At 43.1% G+C, this 24671-nt stretch overlaps 2 protein-coding genes across 2 annotated transcripts; one reads left to right on the forward strand and one right to left on the reverse strand.

The window, feature by feature from the left end:
- Nucleotides 1–3352: 3352 nt before the first annotated feature.
- LOC139663619 (ankyrin repeat domain-containing protein SOWAHC-like) lies at nucleotides 3353–6693 on the reverse strand. Its single transcript, XM_071542341.1, has 4 exons — nucleotides 6351–6693; nucleotides 5223–5608; nucleotides 3976–4389; nucleotides 3353–3829 (listed from the first exon to the last, which is right to left on the reverse strand). Exons 1-4 carry the CDS (start codon nucleotides 6691–6693, stop codon nucleotides 3353–3355), a joined length of 1620 nt encoding a protein of 539 aa, XP_071398442.1.
- A 1303-nt stretch (nucleotides 6694–7996) lies between these two features.
- On the forward strand, nucleotides 7997–17728 carry septin10 (septin 10). The gene is made up of 10 exons (XM_071542329.1): nucleotides 7997–8135; nucleotides 9282–9396; nucleotides 9666–9861; nucleotides 10084–10270; nucleotides 13250–13411; nucleotides 13643–13739; nucleotides 14066–14234; nucleotides 14355–14487; nucleotides 15723–15901; nucleotides 16318–17728. The coding sequence occupies exons 1-10, from the start codon at nucleotides 8106–8108 to the stop codon at nucleotides 16331–16333; spliced, it is 1284 nt and encodes a 427-aa protein (XP_071398430.1). The 5' UTR covers nucleotides 7997–8105; the 3' UTR covers nucleotides 16334–17728.
- The last annotated feature ends 6943 nt before the right edge of the window (nucleotides 17729–24671 follow it).

The following is a 24671-nucleotide window of genomic DNA, read 5'->3' on the forward strand; positions in this document are numbered from 1 at the left end:
ACTTCATTCAAACACATTAGGTTAGTCTGGCTGACAACAAACTTGCAATAAAGGTGCATGTGTATGTATTTTCTTACTGTTTAGAAGGTTATAGGTCACCATTGCGTCCTAACTCGGAAACTCGGACAGCAAAACTTTCTCAGTTTTTGACTTAATCATCCAACCAATCCAATCATTCATGAGAAATTTCCAAGTATTTAGTAATAGTAGTAAGTAATAGCACATGAATGCACAATAAGAAGAAATTTAATTTACTGACGTCTCCCGACAGGATTTTTGGGTAACGAAGGCCTTCAAACTTTCAAAAAATTTGAACAGTTATCTCTCGCTGCCACTTGGGGCCGCCAAAGTGCAAAGTTGTCTGGTCTGGTCCAAACCTTAAACTAACCTTAATCTTTCCCCTTTACCCTGCCCTACAAACCTAATCCTAATTCTAATCTTGACCCTAAACCCAAGTCCTAAACCTAAACTAACCTCTTGCAGAAGTGACGACCAGCTAAAAACTCAGTCCTCACTTTGGAGGCTGCTCTGATCTTTCTGTCCTTGTGAGGGCATTTGGTCCGGATGAAGAGCTCACACACACACACACATGGACACAGACACACACACACACACTCGACAGGTGCGGAGTGAGAGTTGCTTGTGACTGTAGCAGGTGCTGTGTTTCATGGGCAGCTTGTGGATAGGAAGCAGTGGACAGGAAATGACAGGCTGCTGGACTAAAGCTGGCACAGGGGGTCATCAGATCATCAATTATTCAGCACCACCAGGCAAGGACAATCACTTGGCCTCAGTAGAATGGCAGGCAGGAGAAACAGCCTGCTTCACTCTCAACTTTGGTTTTGTGAGGGTGTGATCGTATTAAACATGCAATCACAATAGATAGTGATAGAGCTGGACTGATATATGGGACCGATATTATTCATAATTGGGTGGATAGGATGCAGTTTGTAGGCTATATTTATTGTAGAATTGATCAATACTACATTGGTTGTCTATGGGAAGCCCTTAACCTGAATTGATTCTATTGTAACATTTTGATCATATTATTATCATCATCCTGAGTTTTAATGGAGAGTTTTAGTGTCCCATGATGGTCTAAATGCCGGTTTCAGAGGCTTTTCCACATTGACAAGAATAATAACACATAATAATACACTTTTTTTTATATCTTAAACTCTAGCTACTGATACTATGTTCCCATATTTTACCATCCACTTGCATAGGTGTATCAAGTACAGTGTAGTAATAAATTGACTTCATAGATTTTAGTTTTCTGCAAATAATTATTGCTTTATTTCCCATACAAGAAAGAGACATAAAGAGACAAATGACAGTGTTTTCACATTATATAAATTCACAGTTTTTGACAGATAAGACAGACATGATAGACTTATAGACAAACAGGCAGTGCACAGCATTTACATTTCCCATTTTCGTGCATAACAAAAAGTGACGTCAAGGTACATCTGTACAATATATGTCTATATCAAAGTCAAGCCCTATGATTTGAGTGGGAAATTTACAACCCAAAACACTAAGAGGACATTCATGAAATCAAAATGTCATCAATCCGACAGTTAAGTAGCTGCTATTATAAGTAAGGTTCACATATTTGGGAATGCAGTTAAAAAGTCAATGTGTTCCTCAGCTAAACATACAGTCTGGAGCCTTTATTATGTACAGATGACACAAAAAAAGGATGAAAAAATGATTGTGTACAAAGTAGGGTTAGACTGATATGGGCTGATATTGGCCTTTTAAGAATGGGATATCAGCCAGTCAGTGTTGTCCACCTCTGATATGATGAATATGATGCAGTTGTGTGATTGCATATTTATTGTAGAATTGATCAATACTACACTAGTTGTCGATGGGAAGTCCTTAACCTGAACTGATTCTTATTTACTTATTTACTTGATTACTTATTTATTTTATTAACCTGGGTTTCAATTGAGAGTTTTAGTGTCCCATTATGGTTTCAGAGGCTTTTCCACCCTGACAAGAATAAAACTTGTAATTTTTTGGTGTTTTTTGGCATGAAAATAATCAAATTTAAAGATGTTAAATATCAGCACAAACAATATCAGCTATTGGCAGCATCAAACGCTATCTGCCTTCAAAAACTCATACCGGTCGAACCCTTGCACAAAGCAGCAACATAATAGACAGTCAGAGGATCTGAGGTACATTACGGTCAGTAGGAAAAGGTCCAGCTAAAAGTCAGCTCTCCCTGTCCTTACACCATGTTAAAGAGTCACATTATGTAATTCATCCAGTGTCTTTACACAGGTAATTGCAGCCTGGCAATATTCCCCATCTGTGTAACTAACTGGCTCTTAACCAGCCCACCACATCCCCCTTTTTACCCTCTCTCAGTGGAAAGCCTCAACATTACAGCAGGTCAACAAAGGAAGTGAAGGGTACAAAAGAATACAACTATACTGTCACATTTGCATTTTATATATATGGAAAGGTGTAAAGATTTGATGGTGCAACCTCCTCTCCTTTGTCTGAATACAAATATATGAATATGATATAGGACCAAAATCACATTATAGCTGTCATGGTTTTAGTTATCAACTAAATTATCAATTATTATCTTCAAAGTGACACGTGCAAATACAAAGAGGATGATGGTAAATGGTTGTTAGCACACGATTCTGTGGTTAGAACAGTTTAAATACTAAAATCGACGACTTATAAAATAAAAAAAGCAATCATTCGCATTATATTAATTCACTAGAAAAATGATCAGCACCGTCCAATCCAAGGAGATTGACATCTAGAAAGTGAGTTATATAAATATACGTTCTTACTCTGCAAAGGAACACAGTATTGGAAAACCTAAGTGTCACCTACACACCTCTACGCCACTCCCGCCTGTGAAAACTGACTGTGACCCATTGTGAACTTTTGCATTAGTGTGAATAGTTTCCATAGTAAGGTGTTAAAATCAGAGAGCAAGCCAATAACATATGCTACAAACTTTGTATAGAAAATCCCTTTGATAGAAAGATCAAGTTCAAAACCAATTCACAGAGTAGAAGACTGACGGTTTCTAGTTTTAACTCAGTGGATTGTTCTGACCGGTGATGTAGTGGTAAATAAAAAACTGGGTAAACTATGAGCTCCAGTCAGTGATTATCATGAGGCAAACAACCACCAATGCAAAAAAATCTATTATATTTTCGGAAAAGCATTCTTTGTGCTTTTTCCCCTTAAGATGTATCCTATGAATTTAGAAGGTTTATTTCAGCTTATAAAAGGTGTTAAACTCTATTCTGCAGATCAAAAGGTGGGTAAATAGAGTTTAGGTGGGTTTACCCTCTACTACATCCCAGGTTCAGCTTCATCCAAACAGGTTGGACAGCGGTCGGGTCCGCAGAGGGCTGCTGGGGAGGTCGTCCCCTCCCCCCACCTCCCCCGCGTCCCTGAAGGAGGCGCTGTGGATGATCTGGGTCCGGTGGCGTCCCCGGTGCAGCCGGGCGTTCAGCCGACTCAGGGATGACTTCCTCTGCACCCCGCCCTTGGCCTTCCCCGTCCCGACCGCCTCCCCCGCCGCCTCGGCCGGGGGGTTCAGGAGCCGGAGGGGGTTCAGGTTGGCCTGGAGGACTCGGGGTAACCGCCAGCCGCGTCCCCCGCCGCCGCCGCCGCCGCCGCCGCCGTCAGTGTTCTCGCTGTCCCACTCGGCGCCCGGGGAGGTGACCACTCCCTCCTCCTGCAGGTCAGCGGCCAGCGGCGGGGAGAGGTACTGGATGGCTCGCCTCCCGCTGTAGTCCCTGGCCTCGGGGTCCGCCTCCCAGTCTGACACCAGCACACGAACCACCTGTCAATCACAGCACATCACACACAAGGAAACTCAGTGCCTCATTGGAACATTTTTGTTGGTTGGTTGGCTATAATAATCTGTTGCTTTACTAATCAGGTTTAACACACCGATACCCCACTTTCACCACCATCCCTCCAGCCAACCTGTGTGTGTCCGTGCATGGCGGCCAGGTGCAGGGCGGTGTATCCAGCGCTGGATCTGGCGTTCACGTCCACGGGCACGGCGCTCTCCTTGGCGAAGTCCAGCAGCCGGGACAGCAGCTCGGCTTTGCCCTGCTTAGCCGCCCAGTGGAGGCAGGTGAAGCCGGTCACAAAGTCTCTCTTGGCCACCAGGCCGGGCTCGACGGCTAGCAGGGGCTGCAGGCTCTCCCACTGGCCGTCCGAGGCGCACAGCATCCACTCGTGCTCCAGCGGGTCCAGGGCGACCGAGGCGCAGTCCTCGTCGGTGGCCGAGGAGGAGAGGAGCGATGCGGAGGACGAGAGCAGCGATGCCGAGTCGCTGTCGCTCCTCACCGAGTCCCGGAGGCGCGCGCCGCGGTGGATCAGAGACCTCCGAACCTGGAGAGGGAGAGGGAGAGCGGAGAGTGTGGGAGTAAAGATGGGTACACTTCCTAAAAAAGGGTTCTATGTAGCACCAGAAAATGATTTCTGAGGATTGTATCATAGCAGAACCTTTATAGTGCTGTAAAGATTCATTTAAGAACACATGAAATGCTCAAAACCAACAGTATAAGAAGAACTTTGCTAACCTGAACCTCATGGGTTCTTTATTCTGATTTATGGAGGAAAGATCAAGCAAAACTTTCTAACCAATGTTCCCTCTATGCCGATAGTTTGGTGACCTACATCCAGTAATTTACCACATTGACCAAACATTACTATCTTCTTGTCAGTCAAAAACAGTTGGAAGTTTTGGTTGTAAATGATATGTGATAGAGGGACTTGGTTTAGTAAATTGACACCACTGGTGAAGACACTATAAACACAGAGTACACAACAAGTATAAGGCCAAAAACTAAAAAATAATATTATTATTATTTCTTTACTTAGCTTCTTCTCTGTTATTCATGATCATTCTAGGGCCACAGGAATAGCTGTGGATGTCTATTGCCTGGGTTCGGTGACCTTTGACCCTTGAGCTCATTGCTGTTGGCTGCTTATAACGTTGAGTGTCTGGTAATTAAAACTTATTCTATTGTTGACATCATTGGAAGTCAATAAGGATAAGAGCATCAAGCTAAATAACAAAAATGTAAAGACTAGAAATTATTATTGTCCATTTTGCTGGTTGTTGCCTTATGATGGTCACCAATAAGAGGTCATAGGTCATCCGCTGTGTTGCAGTGTTAGTCTATATGAAACCATTTTGAGACAGAAACCCAGTGTCCTACCTGAGGAGAGCTGCTCATCATCAGCTCTATGAAGTTCCTGCGGCTTCCCTTGGGGGTGTTGACGTCTCCGCCGGGGTCCAGCCCGTCCCAGGCGCTGTCTTCGGACAGGCCGCCGCTCAGTATGGCCCGCTGGGAGCCCCGGGACACCCTGCGGCTCCCCCGCACCTGCTGGCCGTGGGACCCCCCAGGGTGGGCCAGGTCCGGATCTGCCGTCCCTATCGCCGGGGCCGACTCCCGCCTCCTCCTCAGCTTCACCTCCCCTCCTCCTCCTCCTCCACAAGTGGGAGTCTCTGTGGCGGCTGCAGGCTGCTCCGCCACGCATGGCTGTCCATTGCCGTTCGACTGTTTGTCATTGTCCAGGCCGGCAGTCTGTGATCTGGCTGCTCCTGTGAAATGAAAGGGAAACCGCTGAACATGTGTTTTTTTGTAGAAAGTTGCCTGTATGCCATTTACTGTATCTGTGAGTTAATGTTACATGGGGTTTGTTGTGATGTCTGTCTGTACTTGATGCATTACAAAACAGAACAGGTAAAAGATGTTGGGCACAACGTGTATGTGATTGTTGTTGTTGTTGTTATTATCATTATCATTATCCTGGGTTTCAGTGGGGAATGTTAGTGTCACATGGTCTATAGGCTTTTTTGCCCTGCCAAGAATACAATTCTAGGGGAAACACTGAATCCTTGTAATTTTAGAGAATTTTATTGCAAGAAAATTGTCAAATTTAAATATTTTAAGATTTTATGATGAATATAGGGACACAATAGGCTTCAATCCAAAAATGTTGGTATGGCCTTCAAAAATATGTTCAAACCCTAGTATGAAGTTACTTGATGCTTTATGATCATATTCAGTGGCCCGTTGTGCCCATGGTTGTTATAGATATATGCAAATTAATTAATTAAATAAATTAAAATAAAATATTTTTATAAAATTAAAATATGTAAAATCAAATTGAAATGAAAAAAATAATAGGCATTCAATAAATACAGCTGAATAATAAACAGAAATATAGAAAAGCAATAATATAAACTGAATACTATTGCTGCTACTACTAATAATAATGACTAATAATAATTAGTATTATTACAATAACAACAACATCTGGGTCCCCTGTGTCTTCCTCACCTGTTTGGTCTCCATTGTCGGGGTTCCCGTTGACGCACTTGTCAGGTGTCTCTTTGATGTTACCGTTGCACTCCGCGTGATCGTGGCCGTCCGCGTCCGCGCGCATCACCGAGTCCACGCCACCGTCCACCTTCAAACACACGAATTTCACGCCGTTTTCCAGCGTCACGAAAGCCACGGTGTCCACGATGCGTTTCAGGGCCTCTCCATCTACCGTTTCCCTCGACGGTTCATCTTCCCCCGACACTGATTGGAAATGATCGATGAGCTCCATCTGTGTGACCCTCCCTCCCCTCTCCATCAGGAACTCCAGCACGGCTTGCTCTGTGCACTGGGACGCCATCGTCGTCATCATCGTGAACAGCTTTCACAGAGCGCGCAGACGACTAAACCACACGAAGACGGTTTAAAATGACTCTACCGTCATGCTGCAGTCGTTCATTAGAGTCGCTGATAACGGATGACAGCATCTTCTTCATCCATAATCCTCCTCCTCCCCTCCGAGAGGAAGACAAGTGTCGAGCTGTGGCAGACAGGGGTCGCAGTAGCAACCCAAACAAGCCTCCACGCCCCTTTTACTGATGGCGAAACTGGCGCGCCTGAGCGTCCATCTTGGATCTGAAACGCACGGTAAACCAATGCTACCTTCAATGCTCCTTGTAAACTCAGACTTCAGTGTGAAAGGTCGTTAACACGAATTTTCGCACCTTCAAGTGCTTTTCGTCGGGAATAATAGCAAAATGGACCATGCAAACAAAAGTAGTTTTTGGTGGCTGCTGTTTTATTTTTAAAGTTCAGTGTTAAAGAGTTACTTAATGTTATAGCGGAGGCAAGAGGAGAAAATGTGGATCAGGCTTGTAATTGATGTTTTAATTGATTAGCCAAAAGTTGTTGTGTAGGCTATTTGTTTCACTAGACTTGTTAGGGTGCCAGTAATGATGTAGGGCTTCATTACAGCTTTTGTAGCAAGAAGGATTTAAAATAGAGTGAAAATAGAGATATATAAATACTATTTATTTACATACAATGCCAAATTATAATAGATAACAATGAAATACATCTCTTTTATGTGGAGCCTGCCACTGGCAAAAAAAAAAAAATCCGTACTCTTGAATTAGTAACCCCTACTCTCAAATTAGTAATACATTCCCTCAAATTAATGTGCCCATGATTTAGTAATCCATGCCTTAAATTAGGCTAAACCATCTGATGATTTGCAGGCATTGGAAAGGGCAGGTATGTTTAGCACATTAGGTTGTTAAATGAATATAATTCAGAACAACAAATGTGTTTAACCATACCTGCCTGTTTTTATCCTGGTACACCTTTCTGATAATACTTGAAGGCACCATAATACAAAGAGGTTCCCTTGTTTGAGCCAACATGGCAGCGTTTGCGAAAAGGGAGTTGCGCTGTACCATTATGCAAAAAAGGGGTGGCGGGTGTATAAATTACTACAGTAGATACATATATTATGCCTAATTTTTTATATTTTAGTGCCCTTTGTTTCTCAGATACACTTTATTATTTTATTGGTTTGTTTGTGCTTTTTTTAATGCATTGTATTGTCTTTTATTAAATTTACAAACTATCGATGTCACCTAATTCCTATCTTTTTTGCGGGGTCGAGTCTGTCTACTTGTCTACGCCAGACTGTGATGAGGCGGGTCTGACCAACAATCTGAAATAACTGTTTTTGGTCGTTATTATTCCGGACTCCACCTGGGACATTAAAAACTGCTTTTCTGTAAAAGTATGGCTTCTTCCGATGTTGCTCGGCAGCCGGTTAGTATTTTCCTCTTTGTGATTGACAAGTGACATTCTTGACAGTTGGGCAGGGAGTGTCCGACTACCATTAGCTACCGCTAGCCCCGACAGTTTCTGTCCTACTGAAAACTTGGCAGTTTCTTGTTGTCTTTCTTATCGTCAAACGTACATAGATAGTATACTACTATTTAAGACCTTTGACGAATGGCTAGGATCTGTTCTTCACGTCGGCATACATACAATACACCAAGCAGTAGTTAAATCAACAAAATCTCAACTTTTAGAACTGCTTCGCCTATTATTCTCACGATCTTCTTTCACCAAAATACACCATGGAGGGCAGTAGCGAGCAGAGAGAAAGATTCTAAAAGTTGAAAGTTTACTGAAATAAGTGCTGCTTGGAGAATCACTTGTGTGCCGAATTTACCAGTGTACACCACCGATGACTATAAGGTCTTAAGTCATGTTACACCAGCTATGCATATTTCTCGATAAGCAAGGCGTCATTAAATCGCCATTTTTTTCAATTAAGGTTGGTGTAACGTACTAATAAGAGAACTGCACGTATCAGGGCTATGCTACTCTGATTTAGCTACCGCCCGGCACCACTTACATTGGCTAAACTAACTAAAACTTCACTAACTCGTTATAGAAACGTCTGCGAACTTTGTGTTTGTCCACAGTTTAACAACAGACAAGTGTAATACCAAAAAGTGAAAGAAGTTAAGTTTTAAAAGTTTCATTAACGTTACTATTTCTAGCTTACTGGCTAGCTAACGTTAGCCCTCTCGCTCAGCTGTTAGCAGAGCAAGACGTCATCTTTTTTCCTTTGTTTGTTTGTTTGTTTGTGAGACTCTTCAACCAAGCTCAACCCGAGACTTTTGCGGATGGTTAGGAGCCACTCTTCGATTCGGCATACATAATACACCAAGCAGCACTTACTATTTCAATAAAATTTCAACTCTTACAGTTGGTTCGCCTGTGACCCCCACAGTCATCCTCCATCAGATTACACAGTGAAGGATGGGAACAGTGGGAACCAATTCTAAAAGTTGATATATTATTTGCTGCTGAAATCACCCCATTTCCCCATGGAGATCATTACAATATTGTCCTATCTCTTATTTTGGCGTATCTACTCTGAATGTGTTGTGTCCTCCTCAGGATAAGGGACTCCGGGGCCTCTCCCTGTCGGGCCATGTGGGCTTTGACAGCCTCCCTGATCAGCTGGTCAACAAGTCTACCTGCCAGGGCTTCTGCTTCAACATCCTCTGTATTGGTACGTTAATACGTACACACACACACACACACACACACACACGTCACCTGTTCACATCCATTGAAACACAGGTATAAACGTGAATTCTCACACACACACTACTGCTCCAACAAATTCTGCATCAATTGGCAACTGCACGCATGCACACAAACTGGCACAGGTTTAGCCGGTTATCTCGATACCACTCTCAGATGCTCATTGTTTAATCTTGGAACACAGCCATGAAACTAAATGGCTAAAACCTGCCTCCCATCACTTTCTGGTTCCAGGCGAGACGGGTATCGGCAAGTCCACTCTGATGGACACTCTGTTCAATACCAACTTTGAGAACTTTGAGTCGTCCCACTTCGAGCCTCAGGTGAAGCTGCGGGCTCAAACCTACGACCTGCAGGAGAGTAACGTCCGACTGCGCCTCACCGTGGTCAACACCGTGGGCTTCGGAGACCAGATGAATAAACAGGAGAGGTGGGAGGAGGAGGGAGTGGGCGAGTGACAGAGTGTGAGAAATAGTGAGTGAGTGAGGATAGAGGTAATGTGTGGGTGTATGGATGCAAAGGAGGGATAACAGTGTTAATGAGTGGTTTACATTTGCCGTTGTGAACCCAGCTGTATTTATTTGTTTGCAATGCATTTTACCATCTATACATACAAAATCTCTCATCACCCCTGCGTGTCCCACTCCTTTAGCTACCAGCCGGTGGTGGACTACATTGACCGGCAGTTCGAGAGCTACCTGCAGGAGGAGCTGAAAATCAAGCGCTCCCTCCACAACTACCACGACTCGCGCGTCCACGCCTGCCTCTACTTCATCTCCCCCTCGGGCCACTCGCTCAAATCCCTGGACCTGGTCACCATGAAGAAACTAGACAGCAAGGTGGGGGAAGGGTGGCTGTGTGTGTGTGTGGTGTGTGTCTTCTAGAGTTTGACTGATGTATTGGTTTGCCTATACCTGCTTAAAATAATTTCATTAGTTTGGCTTTCAATGGAGAGTTTTAGTGTCCCATGGTAGTCTAAATGCTGTTTCAGAGGTATCATTATCGGCCCTCAAAGTGGAACGGTATGTTCAGTACATACCTTTGAATTCAGGGCTGTGGTTATAATATAATAAGACAGAAAAAATAGACAGCAGAGTCATTGAAAGCAAGCTAAGAAATATAAAAGCAGAAGGAAACCATGAAAGTGAGGTCAAAAACAACTGAAACAAGATCATTACGTAAAAGCAAGTCTAAGCTTCAAAACTGCACTAGGCACGATTTTAACAAGTGATTGAGAAGATAATACTGATTTAGCCATCCTAAACTTTAAGCTCTAAATTTGCTGTGTTGTGTGTGTTTGGTGAAACTAACATTTTGCCTAATATTTCATTTTCATTTTTGCTTGAAGGTATTTTGAAATTCTATACTTTTTCCATTATATGGGAGGGAAAAGCATGGATACAACATACCTCTGATGTATCTATCCTGGGGAGAACAAAGTTGCCAAGAGTGAGGATTAGCTAAAATTACTGCTTGTTTGTCACTGGTTAAGGACACAGAGCAGAAATAAACCCTTCCTGTGGTTGAAACAGTAAATCTGTTGACACTTAAGTCTAACCACTCATTTGGTTAGATGTATTCTCAGGGCTTGCCGGGGATTGAGATGCCATTTCTGAATTGGTAGCGGCACTGATTCAGCTAACCTACTCTGGGACCAAGTATTACACAGTTTGTGGAGAGATTTCATTGGTGTAGGACAGTAAATTCAAACAGTTGAAGCAAACTTTACATGATGGGTTTGCAAGTTTACTGAAATGAACACGGTTTAGCCATTGGACTCGAGCTATGATACATTCATGTAATATGGAAATGACGGTAGATACGAGCTTCCTACATGAAAATAGTGTTCACTTCAGCTTTCAGCTGTACTACTTGTTAGTAGTTGTTGGCAGTGGACCTTGGTTTCTCTAATGTCCTCTATTGTAGTCAAGTGTAGGGAATGATCTATCATTTCAAATATAACAAAATTAAGGGGTAGGGTAGCCCATCATCCGGTAGGAAACTGTATCGGCCCCAAACATCCTGATCGGAGCATCCCTAATCACAACTGTTAAAATGCCATAATTGTACACAACTACTTTTTATTTGTGGTTGACATTGCAATTTTGGTTTACTGTGAAACATAAAATCAAATGCATCACTCGCTAAGTGCATGTGTGTCAAGTGTGAGAAGCTGATCACAATCAACCAAAGTCTGCAGTCCCTTTACAACTGCAATCATGGTGTTCTGATGTCTTCAAATAAGTACAAACGTGTGAACACTTTCAAGTCGGTGCTTTGAACCACAGTCATTCCCTTACGATGTGAAGGGAAGTGGAAAGTTAGAGTGGAAAGTTAAAGTGGAAATTATCCTGATCATGTTTATCCCAAAACAAACCTGATGTTGATGTGGTTTTTGATAGGATTCAGTGTTTCCGTGTGTGTCGGTAGTTAGTTGAATTTGGTTTGTGTTTGTGTCTGTCTGGCTTGATCTGTAGGGGAATGCATCCAAAAGCAAACCCAATATTATCGACATGTCGTCTTTTATAATATTTCTTTGCTCCTACATTTGTTGCTTACAACCTTAGCCAGTATATTGTGCGGTAAAGAGTGGTTAGAAAGAAGAAACCTCAAGAGGCTCTATTGGAGTTTCTGGTATTTTTGCCAATACATGCACAGTGGATGCCGAAGAACCAGATGTGAACATTATTAATAGCTTATAGAAACTGATTACAAACTGGTGTGGGTGTGTGTGAGAGCGAGAGAGAGGTATGAGGGAGTATGTGGTAGTTGTTTTTCAGACTTTCTTCAGTGTTATTATTATGTCTGGCTGTTGGAAAGGCTCATTATCCAAATAACAAAACCGTTCCCTTCACCTTTGTGGTGGGCCGAAACTTTCCCATGCTCTGTGTGCTGTGTGTGTGTGTGTGTGTGTGTTGACTTGTGTGTTTTCTGTGTTTGTGTAATTTCTCTGCTGTAGAGTGTGAGTAACACAGGCATTTGCATGTCAATGGAGTGGAAAGAGTGGTGGAATGCTACACTCACCATACGCACACACACACACACACACTCACACACACACACACACACATTCTCTAGCTGTCCTTTTGTGTCACTGTACAGATACACAGAGAATGAGGCATTTGTTGAATCTACACCACTAATGTAAAGAAAGACAGTCGGTCATTCGGACAGTTATTGGAATGCTTCTTACAACGTTTTCTTTTCTTTACCAGAACCTGTGTGTGTGTGTGTGTGTGTGTGTGTGGTCGGTCCAGCCTAGAGGCTTGTGTAGCGACAAGGACTCATTCCAAACATGTCTCGGGTACAAGATGACAGACAGGAATGGAATGTCGGATAACTTGGACAGCAAAATGGGCTGTTGGGCCAGTAATAATAATATGAATAAACTTGATTTATATAGTGCTTATCTAAAAGCAGAGTTTACAAAATGTCGTACAGGAAGGGATACACAACAAGAGTATTGAAAGAGGATATACAAATAAGAAACACATTAGTCACCTCAGGTTACTCCTCGCTGCCCTGGAAAACAAAGAAAGAATGGAGGAATTTCCTGTTAACTCAACCATAATAACTTTAACTGTATTATATATTACTATAACTGTACTCCTCAAGTTCCTTGTTTTATTGATTTTGTCTCCCTCTTTGGTGCTAAAGCGCTCATTGCTGTGGTGTTTCTGCACTGCACAAATGTCTGTCATTTTGGTGGTTAAATTAAATTCCATTTAGTATTCGCTTTCTGAAACCTGCAGATATTCTGAGTTAATAATGATACCAGAGGAACAAAATGTAACGTGTGTCCCCTCCTCCTCCTGCAGGTGAACATCATCCCAGTGATCGCCAAGGCCGACACCATCAGTAAGAGCGAGCTGCACAAGTTCAAGATCAAGATCATGAGTGAGCTGGTCAGCAACGGCGTCCAGATCTACCAGTTCCCCCTGGACGACGAGACCGTGGCCAAGGTCAACACCACCATGAACGTAGGAGGACCACACACACACACACACACACACACACACACACACACACACACACACACACACACACACACCGCCATGAACCAGAGTGGGACATATAGTGTCTTTCTAATGTGTCTCATTTGTCTGTTATGCCTAAAAAAAAAAAAGTTTCATTTTCAATTAAGTGGCATTGTGATTTGCTTGCTATATGTTTTAGCATGTATTCATTCAAAGTTGTAATTGTTTTTCTAGGGTCACTTGCCATTTGCTGTAGTAGGCAGCACCGAGGAAGTGTGTGTGGGCAACAAGATGGTGAAGGCTCGCCAGTATCCCTGGGGTGTAGTGCAAGGTAGGACACCTCACTGTGTGTGTGTGTGTGTGTGTGTGAGAGATCGAGGTGTTGTGTTTTATTGTGGTTGTGTTTTGACACATCTTTTTATATGCACAATGTGTGTGTAGTGAAAGAGTCAGTGTTTCTTTGCCAAAGTGCTTGTATTGCAACAGATCTCACTGTTGATAGTAGGGTTACACCGATCTTTCAGTTTGCCTATGCCTTTTAATAAAAATCAAACATCGGCAGCGTCACTGTCGTCCACCTCTGATATGATAGAGGTTCCTCCCTTCAGCTGGGTGGATAACCATATGATATGTCCATGGTGTGTGTGTGTGTGTCAGTGGAGAACGAGAACCACTGCGACTTCGTGAAGCTGAGGGAAATGCTCATCTGTGTGAACATGGAGGATCTGAGAGAGCAGACACACACTCGCCACTACGAACTCTACAGACGCTGCAAACTGGAGGAGATGGGCTTCAAAGACACGGACCCAGAGTGCAAACCTGTCAGGTTAGCCTTTAACTGACACACACACACACACACACACACACACACACACACACACACACAGAAAAATGACAAGAGACGACAGACTTGTGTGTGTGTGTGTGTGTGCGTGTGCGTGTGCAGCCTGCAGCAGACATATGAAGCCAAGCGTCAGGAGTTCCTGGTGGAGCTGCAGAGGAGGGAGGAGGAGATGAGGCAGATGTTCGTCCAGAGAGTCAAGGAGAAAGAGGCTGAGCTGAAGGATGCTGAGAGAGAGGTACATGGATACACACACACACACACACACACCTATATAGAGCTGGAATTTCCTGTGGTACCGTGGTTCTGGAAGAGTTTTTTCCATTTTAGCTGAACACCCATCTTAATTGTGTTGGTGATTATTGGTGCGGCGTTTAGTCCTGTAGTTCTTTTCCACTATGGCTCAGACAAAAGAAAATGAAATGTAAGTGACTGCACCGTAAGAGTCCTGCACTGGGAACGAAAATATTTCACCGTCTTGAACCTTTGACTTTTTTTCCCCGCATTTTTCTTTAATTTCAGAATGCAAATGCACTTAGTTCAGCCATTTATCTTGTCTTGTCTTGTACACTCGAGGACTGATGAAATGAGTGGAACCACATAAAAGTCGGCTATTTAAAAATCTGTTTTACAAATGAATGGGCAGAATATTTCTTGGACTCCAGGATTACCATTTCACCTCTGTAGAGTTTCTTCCAATGTCAGACTTTTATCTGTTGAGCACAGTCAGCCAAGAAACGCAGCCACACAAAAATATACTATTGATTTCGTGTACTTGGTATAAAACATTCAAACTGCAAATTAGACTGCAGAGTGTATTACAATACATGTTGGCATGCTTGACATTTTTAGTAAGCCTTGGTCAGCAGTTTCAATTAATTTCCCTGACCAACCTGGTGATGGTTCATTTCCTCTGCTAAATACTCATCAGTCTCACCAGCAGCCTCCAGCGTGTGTCTTGTCCATATATCACTCATGACTCATTTCAAAAGTGTTTTTTTTTACTTTCTTATTATTCCCTGGGAGCAGCAATTCATTACACTACTCATATTGCTTTTTGATTCAATTCCAAAATTGCCCACTGCATCCTCTCTTCTAAAATCAGGATGCTTGTTTCCTCTCCTGTGAATGATCAGGAAACCAAAACAGCGTTTGTGTCCAATGTTATTTTACTGGATGAAATGAAAGTAGTGGGAACACTTTCTACTCAGAGAAAGTCAACTTAACTACCATTTCTCATCTAATCTGGTTTTATTGTGAGAGAACCACAACTCATTATGAGGGAAAATGTATCAAGGATGATTAATTTTTGGTAATTCAGCTATCATTTCAGCTACTTAAAATGTCTGATCTTTTTAATTGGTAACTGCAATATTACCAAAATTGAAATAGTAATTCGTTCCAGTACTTGTCACTGGGAAGAATAATGCCATTCCTTTAAGCCATCCCTGGTCTCGTCCATCTGTCCCTCAGCTGCAGAGCCGTTTTGAGCAGCTGAAGCGGCTCCATGCGGACGAGAAGGCGGCTCTGGAGGAGAAGAGGAGGCTGCTGGAGGAAGACCAGAGCTCCTTCAGCAAGAGACGAGCCGCCGCCCAGCTGCTGCAGGCCCAGAGCCTCACCGCCAACGGCAAGAAGGACAAGGACCGCAAGAAGTAAGGGACCCACCAATAGGGTTTGGTATGGGTCTTTGAAAGCCAATACAAATATTGCAAATATTCAGGATCTCCAAATGTAACCATTCTCATGCCAAAAAAACCCAGAAAATTACAAGGATGCAGTGTTTCCCAGAGGATTGTATAGTTGGAAAAGGCCCTGAAACAGCATCTGAAACCCAGGATAATAATAGTAACATTCATGCATACTTGATCAGTTACACGGGAAATATGTAATCAATCAAACTGCATCACATCAGAGGTGGATAACACTGACTGGACCAGAACCGATTTCTAATGGGAAGCTAAATATCCCCCATAAATCAGCACAGTAACACAGCACTAAGCCAGGAATATACTGGAGCATTTACATTCCTCACTGTAAATCTGTCCTCCTCATTCCCTCTCTCTCTCAGTTCTGGCTTCATGTGAAGAGCTTGTGATCCGAAACACCTCCAGTATGACCAGTATGACCAGTGGCATTCAGCCTGATCACATCCTGCTCTCCCCTCCTTGGCCAGTCTCCAAACACTAACCAGGAAGAACCCACACAAACCAGCAGTATGTGTGTGTGTGTGTGTGTGCGCGCACGTGTGTATGAATGCGTGTGTGTGTGTTCGTGCCAAAGTTGAGCTACTCTACAGTTTTGCTTTACGGTGTCTCAAACACCAAGAATAGTGTCCACTATACCTTGGTGTTTTTTTTGTTTTTTTTTTATCTTTTTGTGGGATTTATACCTCTTTTTACTGTCATCGTTTTATATTTATCCTTTCATTTTTATATGAAACTTTTTTTTCCCATATACCTCCATTTATTTTTGCCGAGACTGAAGGGCACCTCGGCGAATTGATCCTCACAAAGCCTCCTTAACACCTCCTCACTAGATCCTGTACGAACGTGACAGTTGCTTTTCTATAAAGTAAAGGATATCATCAGTAATCTTTTCTATCACTACCATATTATAAGATAAGGGTACTCTTAAGGTGTTATGACTAGTAGGAATTGCATCACTAATAGAACTTATATCCTCCAACACATCTTTCTGGCACTGTTTTTGTAATGTTATGGTCACTTTGTGCTATGGGACAGGAAAATTCTGACTTATTACACCTTTAACACCTATGCAGTCCAATAACAATTATACATTTTTCTGGGAAGGCGATGCTGAGGGTTGGTTCTGGATTGGGTACATTTTATATATATAATATATTTTATATATATATATATAATGTATTTTACCTGCTCCTGTAGTTTTCTTACTGCCACAAAATAAGTTCAAAATGCATTCCTTCTGAAAAGAGCCGGCGAACGGAAAGAAAATGATGTCGGGTCAGCGTTTGAGGAAAGAGGGAAGAGAGGGAGGGAGGGAGGAAGGATGCATTTATGACTGTGTTTTATATTCACTCATCCTCTGTTCCCTCTGGAGTCATGATGGGATAAGGTGGGTGTCGGCGTTACAGCAATACGACCGCCTCGGCCTCTTTCAAGCCCCTGACAGGCTTTCACGCCTCCTAGCTTTTAGCAGCCCGGACAGATTAAGCCGTAACACCGTGCGGCTGGTTTCCAGCAAAGTGTGACTTTAACCGACATGTACTCACAGACGCCACCAGTTTACGTTTACACCAGTGCTTAAAATGTGCGAGTGCCTTGTCCGTGTGAAGCTTGCCTACCAACACTATCTATTTGCTTGTACATCCAGGGAAACACACCGATGCCTGATTGAATACTTATCTATGACACTTTTTTAATCCACTTGTATTTAAGGAATAAACAGTGTTATCTGGGAGCTTGTTTTCCTAATATCTAAATAAATCTTTGTATTTTTGTCAGGATAAATTCTGCCTATCTCTTTCTTATCTCATAACTGTCTTTCTTCTCCATTGAGTTGTAGGAAACCTTTGCAGGGTTAGTCACAGGAACAGAATCTAAAAATATGATATTTTCATTATTGGTATATGTTGTGACTGCCAGCTTCCCTTTCTCCATCTCAAAACTCATGAGAGAGCAAGTCTGAGAAAGCTAAAGCCTTCCATGGTGTGAAAAGGGAATGAGGGATGTGAGGAATGTAGGGAAGACTTGACATTGAACCTCCAGTCCAAGAGGTTCAGGTCCAGTTTATATTTTATATTCATGTGGGTTTAGCATAGCAGTGAACTGAATGATTACAACCATGTGAGGTCTGGTAAATTCCAGATTCTGTACATCTCCATTGGTTCTTTGAGTTGCAGTGTTATCCTTCCAACACTAGAGGACACTAAATTGAAAAGTTGTATTTCAAACAGTTACAAGGTATCTGCATGTTTCAGAAACCCAAATACTTTTTTAAGACCTTTTTAATAGCAGCAGGAGCTGAATTTCAGACTAAATTACAGCCAAAATAAAGAAACAAAGCTGAACAAAGCAGCCTTTTTCTGATTCAAAACAACCAACAACTTTAAAGTTGTGAAACCATAAATGGGCAGAATCAGAAAAAAGACAACAGGAAAATAATTAAGGGACATGAAGTCCGATTGTGTTTAGTAAAGCAGATAGGATACACATTGCACTACTAACCCTGTTCTGTATTAATCTAAGTGGACATGCAGTGCAAAGGAGCCTGTCATTAGCCTACATGATGAAAAATAACTGGATTGAATTCATTTAACACTGTTTAAGGCCTTAAATTTAGATAACTAAATACTAAACCAGACTTTTTAAGAACCTCTGACTTAATTCCCATCCACCACTGTAATTCATACTGAATCTCAGGTCTGACATAAAGCATTCTATTCATTTATCGCATGGCAAAGACTGCTAAACCTCTCATTTTGCCATGAAACGCTTTCCCCTTGATTTTAGAGAAAGGTTTGGTAGAACGCAAAAGCTGAACACTGTCCACTGCCCACCACTTGCTAAATCTGAACCCCCTGTATCGCCTATAGAGGCCTTTGTTCCCTGCAGTGTCTCACCCTCCGGCTCCGCTGCCCTTCATCTGACTGTGAGAGAGAGCTGGCAGACAGACAGACGGGTCTGGCGTAAAGCCGAGGAACGCTGATCGATTCCCCGCAGCGGCCGGCGGCACCTATAGGCCTAACTGTTAGGAAGAGAAGAGCCGTTTTACCAGGGCAAAGCGTGGAGGAAGAGTGTGTGTGTGTGTGTGTGTGTGTGTGCGCACTTGCACCTACAGCTTCTCTCTGGGTGGTATAGCATCTTGGTGGGAAGTGATTTCGCCCAGGTTTTCCCGCCAGAGTCGAGCGCTATCTCCGCACTGCAGAATCGGGGGAAATCTAAATGTGCTGTTTGCCTGCTTGCCTTCCATATAGAGGTTTGAGTTTGTGAATTGATGTCAAGTTTTTTTCTGTGTACACTTACATCCAAGATAGCTGTCATCCCCCCCTTGCGCTTGCACACACACACACCCACACACACACACACCCACATATCCTTGTCACCTTTCGCTAGTCACTCTAAATGCAAATGGAGGTGATTATTGGAGACAAGCCCGGCTGCCGGAGAGATGAGGTTGTCATTTGGGGGGGGAGTGCCAGCGACGCTTTGAAATTACCAATTACACACCTAGTGTTGGCATGAAAACACAAGGAAGAGCGGGAGAAAAGGGGGAAGGAGAGAGGGAGGGGAAGAAAAAAGGGGGTATGGGAAGGAGGAGGAGAGGAGAAGATGGAAGGAGGGAGTGAGGAGAAGAGAGAGGGAGAGAGCGTCAGCATTATTCCAAGACATCCTTTAATACCTTTCTAGCATGTCTGCCATTGATAAGTACAGTAAGCAGGCAGTTTTAGTTGAAGTGCTGCTCAAGAGGCATTAAGGCAAAAAGACACCGTCCTTAAAACAAAGGCATTTATTGCGAAAAAATGCACTTGACATGAAAAAACCAATCAAATCAACCACGGGTCATCAGTACAAGACGATGTATCATGATCACATGGTAGAGAGCGCCGCCAGCGCAGAGCGTGACTTCAAACGGCACAAAAGGCCTATAAATATTCTGCACAATATATAATTATATATATATATATACTTTTTTTTAGTTTTTCACTTCTGCTTCTGCTGCTGTACCGTTTAAATCGATCCGACTCAGTCACGCCTCGCCGAACGTTTTTTTTTTTTCATAAAGTTTTCTTTTTCATCGTAAAGAGCTACATACAGAGGTCTGCCCCCCCCCCCCCCCCCTCCCCCCAACACACACACACGCGCACAGGCACACACTCAAACACACGAGTATCCATAGGAACAAATATGGCTGACATCTAATCCAAGATGGCAGGGTGAGCGCTCTGGCTTCCTGGAAGGACAAAACAAAAAAACAGGAGGAGTGGACGGTGATGTCATGTCGAATCAAACACAGGGCGTCCCGCCAGTGGTTTTATAGCTGCGTTCCTGTCCTACAGGAATAACGTCCGACGGTTTGGAAGTCTTGGAGTCTATAGACTCTGGTTGATCCTGATCAGGTTTTTACTGCTAAACGCGTGTCTGAGAAATCTGGGTTCATGACCAAACCCACGAGTTCCCAGGAAGTGTATAATATACAACCTGAAAACTCATATCTACCGTTTGTCCCATAGAACATGAATGCAGCGTTAGCCAGGTTATTGAAAATCCTCCCTTCTCGCTTATGATTCGACATCCGATTCCGACCGCTCCCTTTTGCCCTTGGAGCTTCGGACCGGATCTCAAAAGGATCTTCTAAGGAGGAGGAGAGAAGGATGGGAAGCCGATGGCACGTTAAGCAAAACACAACTGGTATGAAAACGCTCGTCAAACAGGTGGGTCAAGTCATTTGATGCAGAGTGACCGCTGTGCTCCTGATGTTTGACTCTTGTAAACTCGACCCGTCCTTCTGAACTCCTCTCAGAAAGAAAAGACTCTCGAGATCCTCGGTCTCCGACACAGGCGAGGACTTGTGCTTTTTTGTTTGTTGGCCCCCGTCGATGTGAAGAGTCCTTCGTGATCTGCTGGTTTTTTTTTTTGGCGATAAACAAGTCAGTCAAGTCGACGCAGCGGAGCTGAGTTACAACCGCGAAACCGGCTGGCTCATCGTGAGGAAGAGGAGGGCTGAGGTGAGAGACAGATGGGTCTGCCTTATGTGAATGCTCAAGGTAGAGTGTGTGTGTGTGTGTGTGTGTGTTAGCGTCAGTCTGCTCTAAGGTTTGACTCATCGGCTTTCGAAGGCCAATACCGATATTTTTGGACTGAAGCTGTCGATAACCGATACTTTGTGCCGATATTTGATATATCTAAATTTGACAATAAATTCCAAAAAATTAAAAGTATTCAGTATTTCCACCAGAATTCTCTTCTTGTCAGGGTGGAAAAGCCTCTGAAACAGCGTTTAGAGCATCATGGGACACTAAAACTCTCCATTGAAACCCGGATGACACTCACTGGCTGATATCTGATTTTTAATAAAAGACCTATATCGGTCTCATATATTGGTCTAACCTGTAGCATGCACTCATATCCGTCCTTGTTCATTTGTGTACAAGTTTGTTGGAGTAATCTATGCGTGATTGCAGAAGGGTGTGTGTGTGTTACAGTGTATGCTTTACTTCCTGTGTGTGTGTGTTGTGGCCCTAGTCCTCATGGGAAAAACATCCTAATCTCGATCTTAATTGCGCAGTGTGTTTTCGTCTGTCACTCCAGATGCACAGGATTACCCATACTGCACTGCCAGCCGCCAACAGATGATAGCGGACCACGCCGTTTTCCATAATGACTGTGTTTGTGCTTGTGTGTGTGTGTGTGTGTTTGTGTGTGTGTTTGTGTGTGTGTTTTCACTTCATAAAGTCTCTCTCTCTCTCATGCAGCTTTGTTGACTGGTCTTCACAGTTTTGAGAGATCAGGGTCAAGGTAACGTTTGTTATTCTAACTCAGTATCGAAAACGGAAAAATGGTCAAATTCATTGCTCAAGTTCAGCCATCTGAACGGAGGAAGAAACATTAAATTGTAGCAACTTGTACTCTGTGCAATGAATTATGGGAGAGTTATGGGGGGGTAGGCAGGACGGTGGGTTGCACTGACCAATGAAAAGCAAGTCAAGCCCTCGCTTTGATTTCTTCCATGACAATCAGATGAAAAATTCCCCCGAAAAATCCAGTTTTCATTCATTCAAGAATTAGAAAATGCATAAAACAAGTCTAAAAATCTCCATTTTGCATTTATCTGGGGGGCGGTAACACATCGCAATTTTAGAATATTGCGGTCACTTTTCTATTTTCAATTTTGACTTCGAATATAAAAAAAAAAGAGCTCCTTATTTCCATCATGTTGCTAAACCGTGACAATTTTATCCGACCTTTGATAGGGAAAAATACAGGTAAGTGAAAGGGAGTGAGAGAGGGCACGAGGCAGGGAATTGCTTTCTGGAATAAATTGCGTTTTCCAGTTGCCAGTCCTCTGATTTAGCGGTCTATACGATCCTTCCTGTCTTGTACCTGTTCTCTCCGGTGTGCAGAAGTCGGTGAGAGGAGAAACTCAGTGGAAAGCTCACCGGTCTCACAGAGCTGCGTTTATGCTGCGTTCACATCATATGGGTCCACATCAATCATCATCACTTAACAAGTAGTATTTACCGCCTTTCCCGTATGACCTGAAAGCAGCGTCACATAGCTGTGCTTAACCAATGAGACTCCAGTGTGCTCAGCCAATGGCAGACTCTCACCTGGTTGCGATTAGCCAATACGACGCTTGTGTGCTTAGCCAATGAATGAGCCTCCACCTGGGCGCACTTGGCCTGTAGTAGTTGTTTGTGCTTTTGTTCTGGCTTGTGCTTCCACAACAGGAGGTGAGGAAATCCTACCAGCGCCTTGGAGTCATCTTCTTTAACTGGTAATAAACGTCTGCTGATCTCACACTCTCTGACACACACACACACACACATACACACACACACGGTGAGCGAGTCAAGCACTGAGCTTTGCTGAGAGAGAAAGGTGAAGATGGTTTGCAGCCGGTGGTGAACTCGACCAGCCTCGACCCACATTCAGGACGTAAGAATTCACAAAGCAGAGCAGACGCACACCGAAGCGGTACAAAAATACTTAAGGGTCGACAAGATCAGAGGAAGAGGTGTTGTCAAAGGTTGGCAGTTGTACGATGAAAAGTTTCTCTGTCCCCGCCTCCCGACTCTTAAGCGTTTCCCCCCTCGACCATACATTCTTCCACTGCCGACATGCATGGAAAAGCATAGCGACTGCACGTGATTTCCAAGCAGTCGTACCGCTGCTGTCAGACGGAAACCTTGACCAGTATCTCCAAAAACAAACAAACAAACAACAAAAAAAAAACGCAAGGAATTAAGCAAAGACTTCTTATTTTCCAACTGTAGGCTGTGAGTTTTTTGAGGTGACACAATGGTTTTCGAATAGGTTTCCTGGGTCTTACTCGCTTATAAAAGACGTGTCATTAGCTGGGTTTCACATTTTATATTCTGCCACATTTCAAAAGTTTGCTTAAAATTCGCTCGACAGTTGGATGGAAACAGCTACTTTCAACACACCATCATATCACGGCTTGTTTGGGACAACACATATATGTGTTACATTTCAACATGCAACATAATTTCGTTAAACCTTGTATCTCCAAAAAGTAAGCTTTTCAGCAACTAAGAAAAACAGCCTAGTTTTCAGCTTGACCACCATGCAACTTTGAGTTTATCCAATGGGTTTTGAAAGGCTTTCATAAGAACCTAGGCTTGTAGAATTCCCTCAACTCATGGAGGAACATGTAATCCTTCAACTTAAGTTAAAAAAATGAAAACCAACAAAATGGAAGTTACAAGGTTTTCACGTGGTAATAGCCTATGTTAATAACAAACCACACTGATACTAAATGCATTGTTATTAACATATTTTGGGTTGAAAAGTAACAAAAAGTGTGTGTTGTCACAAACTAGACATGGAGATGTGCTAAAAATGACATCTTTCTGGAGAGTGCAGGCTCATGAAATGTATTCAACACTTAACAGACCCTGTAAACTTTCACTTGAAACAAAGACAGCACCCGAATCGAAGTTTTGAGGTTTCATGCGAAAGCAGCGCTGTGCTTCTTGTGCCAGTGTTTGCTGGTGGATGACGCCGGGGAGGAGAACTGGGAGGCAGGGTTCGTCTTTCTGTGCTCTTAAGAGTTCGTGTGCCTTGAGTTAGTCGATGACGTCAACGTCAACGGTCTGGACGATGAGTCCGATGAAGGCCCACCCCCCCCACCCCTTATTCCATAGCTGTCCTGGGAGGCGCACGACGGGAAAAGCCGCCCTGCTCCCTGTGTGGCTGGGCTGGTTGAAGCCAGGGCTAGCTTTCATGTGTGTGTGTGTGTGTGTGTGTGTGTGTGTGAGAGTGCATTAGTTAGACCGAAATGGGTTTTTGAAGGCCATTACCCATAGTGATATTTTTCAATTGAAACTGCCAATTTTTGTGCCAATATTCAAAATCTTTCAATATGAACATTTTCATGCCAAGAAATGTGTTCAGTGTTTCATCCAGTTTTATTCTTGACAGATTTGGGGAAAATCTTCTGAAACAGCACTTAGTCCCCTTAGTCCCCAAAACTTAGTCCCCTTAGTCCCCAAAACTCTCCATTGAAAGCCATACTAATGAAATTATTTTAGGTGGGTTAGCAGCTCCTTAAGGCAGAGTGAGGCAGGTCGATTTAATAAAAGCACAGTTTTGGCAAACCAATATCAGTCTAACCCTAGTGTGTATGTAAGTAAGAAAGTGGTAGTTTATCTGTGTGTGTGTGTGTGTGTGTGTGTGAATCAGAAAGAGAGCGCGTGTCCAT

Source organism: Centroberyx affinis, unplaced genomic scaffold, assembly GCF_046629955.1.
Source record: "Centroberyx affinis isolate AG114_WGS23_722 - 3 ecotype Tasmania unplaced genomic scaffold, CSIRO-AGI_Caff_v1 ptg004051l_1, whole genome shotgun sequence".
NCBI lineage: Eukaryota > Metazoa > Chordata > Actinopteri > Beryciformes > Berycidae > Centroberyx > Centroberyx affinis.

What these genes read in the sequence shown, in the direction of transcription:
- LOC139663619 (XM_071542341.1), bottom strand. Translation starts at nt 6,693, where the DNA reads ATGGCGTCCCAGTGCACAGAGCAAGCCGTGCTGGAGTTCCTGATGGAG. An exon ending in TGATGAGCAGCTCTCCTCAG is followed by an intron (nt 4,390 to 5,222) that starts GTAGGACACTGG and finishes CTCCCTCTCCAG; the next exon opens with GTTCGGAGGTCTCTGATCCA. An exon ending in CCATGCACGGACACACACAG is followed by an intron (nt 3,830 to 3,975) that starts GTTGGCTGGAGG and finishes TGTGATTGACAG; the next exon opens with GTGGTTCGTGTGCTGGTGTC.
- septin10 (XM_071542329.1), top strand. Translation starts at nt 8,106, where the DNA reads ATGGCTTCTTCCGATGTTGCTCGGCAGCCG. An exon ending in CCGATGTTGCTCGGCAGCCG is followed by an intron (nt 8,136 to 9,281) that starts GTTAGTATTTTC and finishes TGTCCTCCTCAG; the next exon opens with GATAAGGGACTCCGGGGCCT. An exon ending in TGAAGAAACTAGACAGCAAG is followed by an intron (nt 10,271 to 13,249) that starts GTGGGGGAAGGG and finishes CTCCTCCTGCAG; the next exon opens with GTGAACATCATCCCAGTGAT.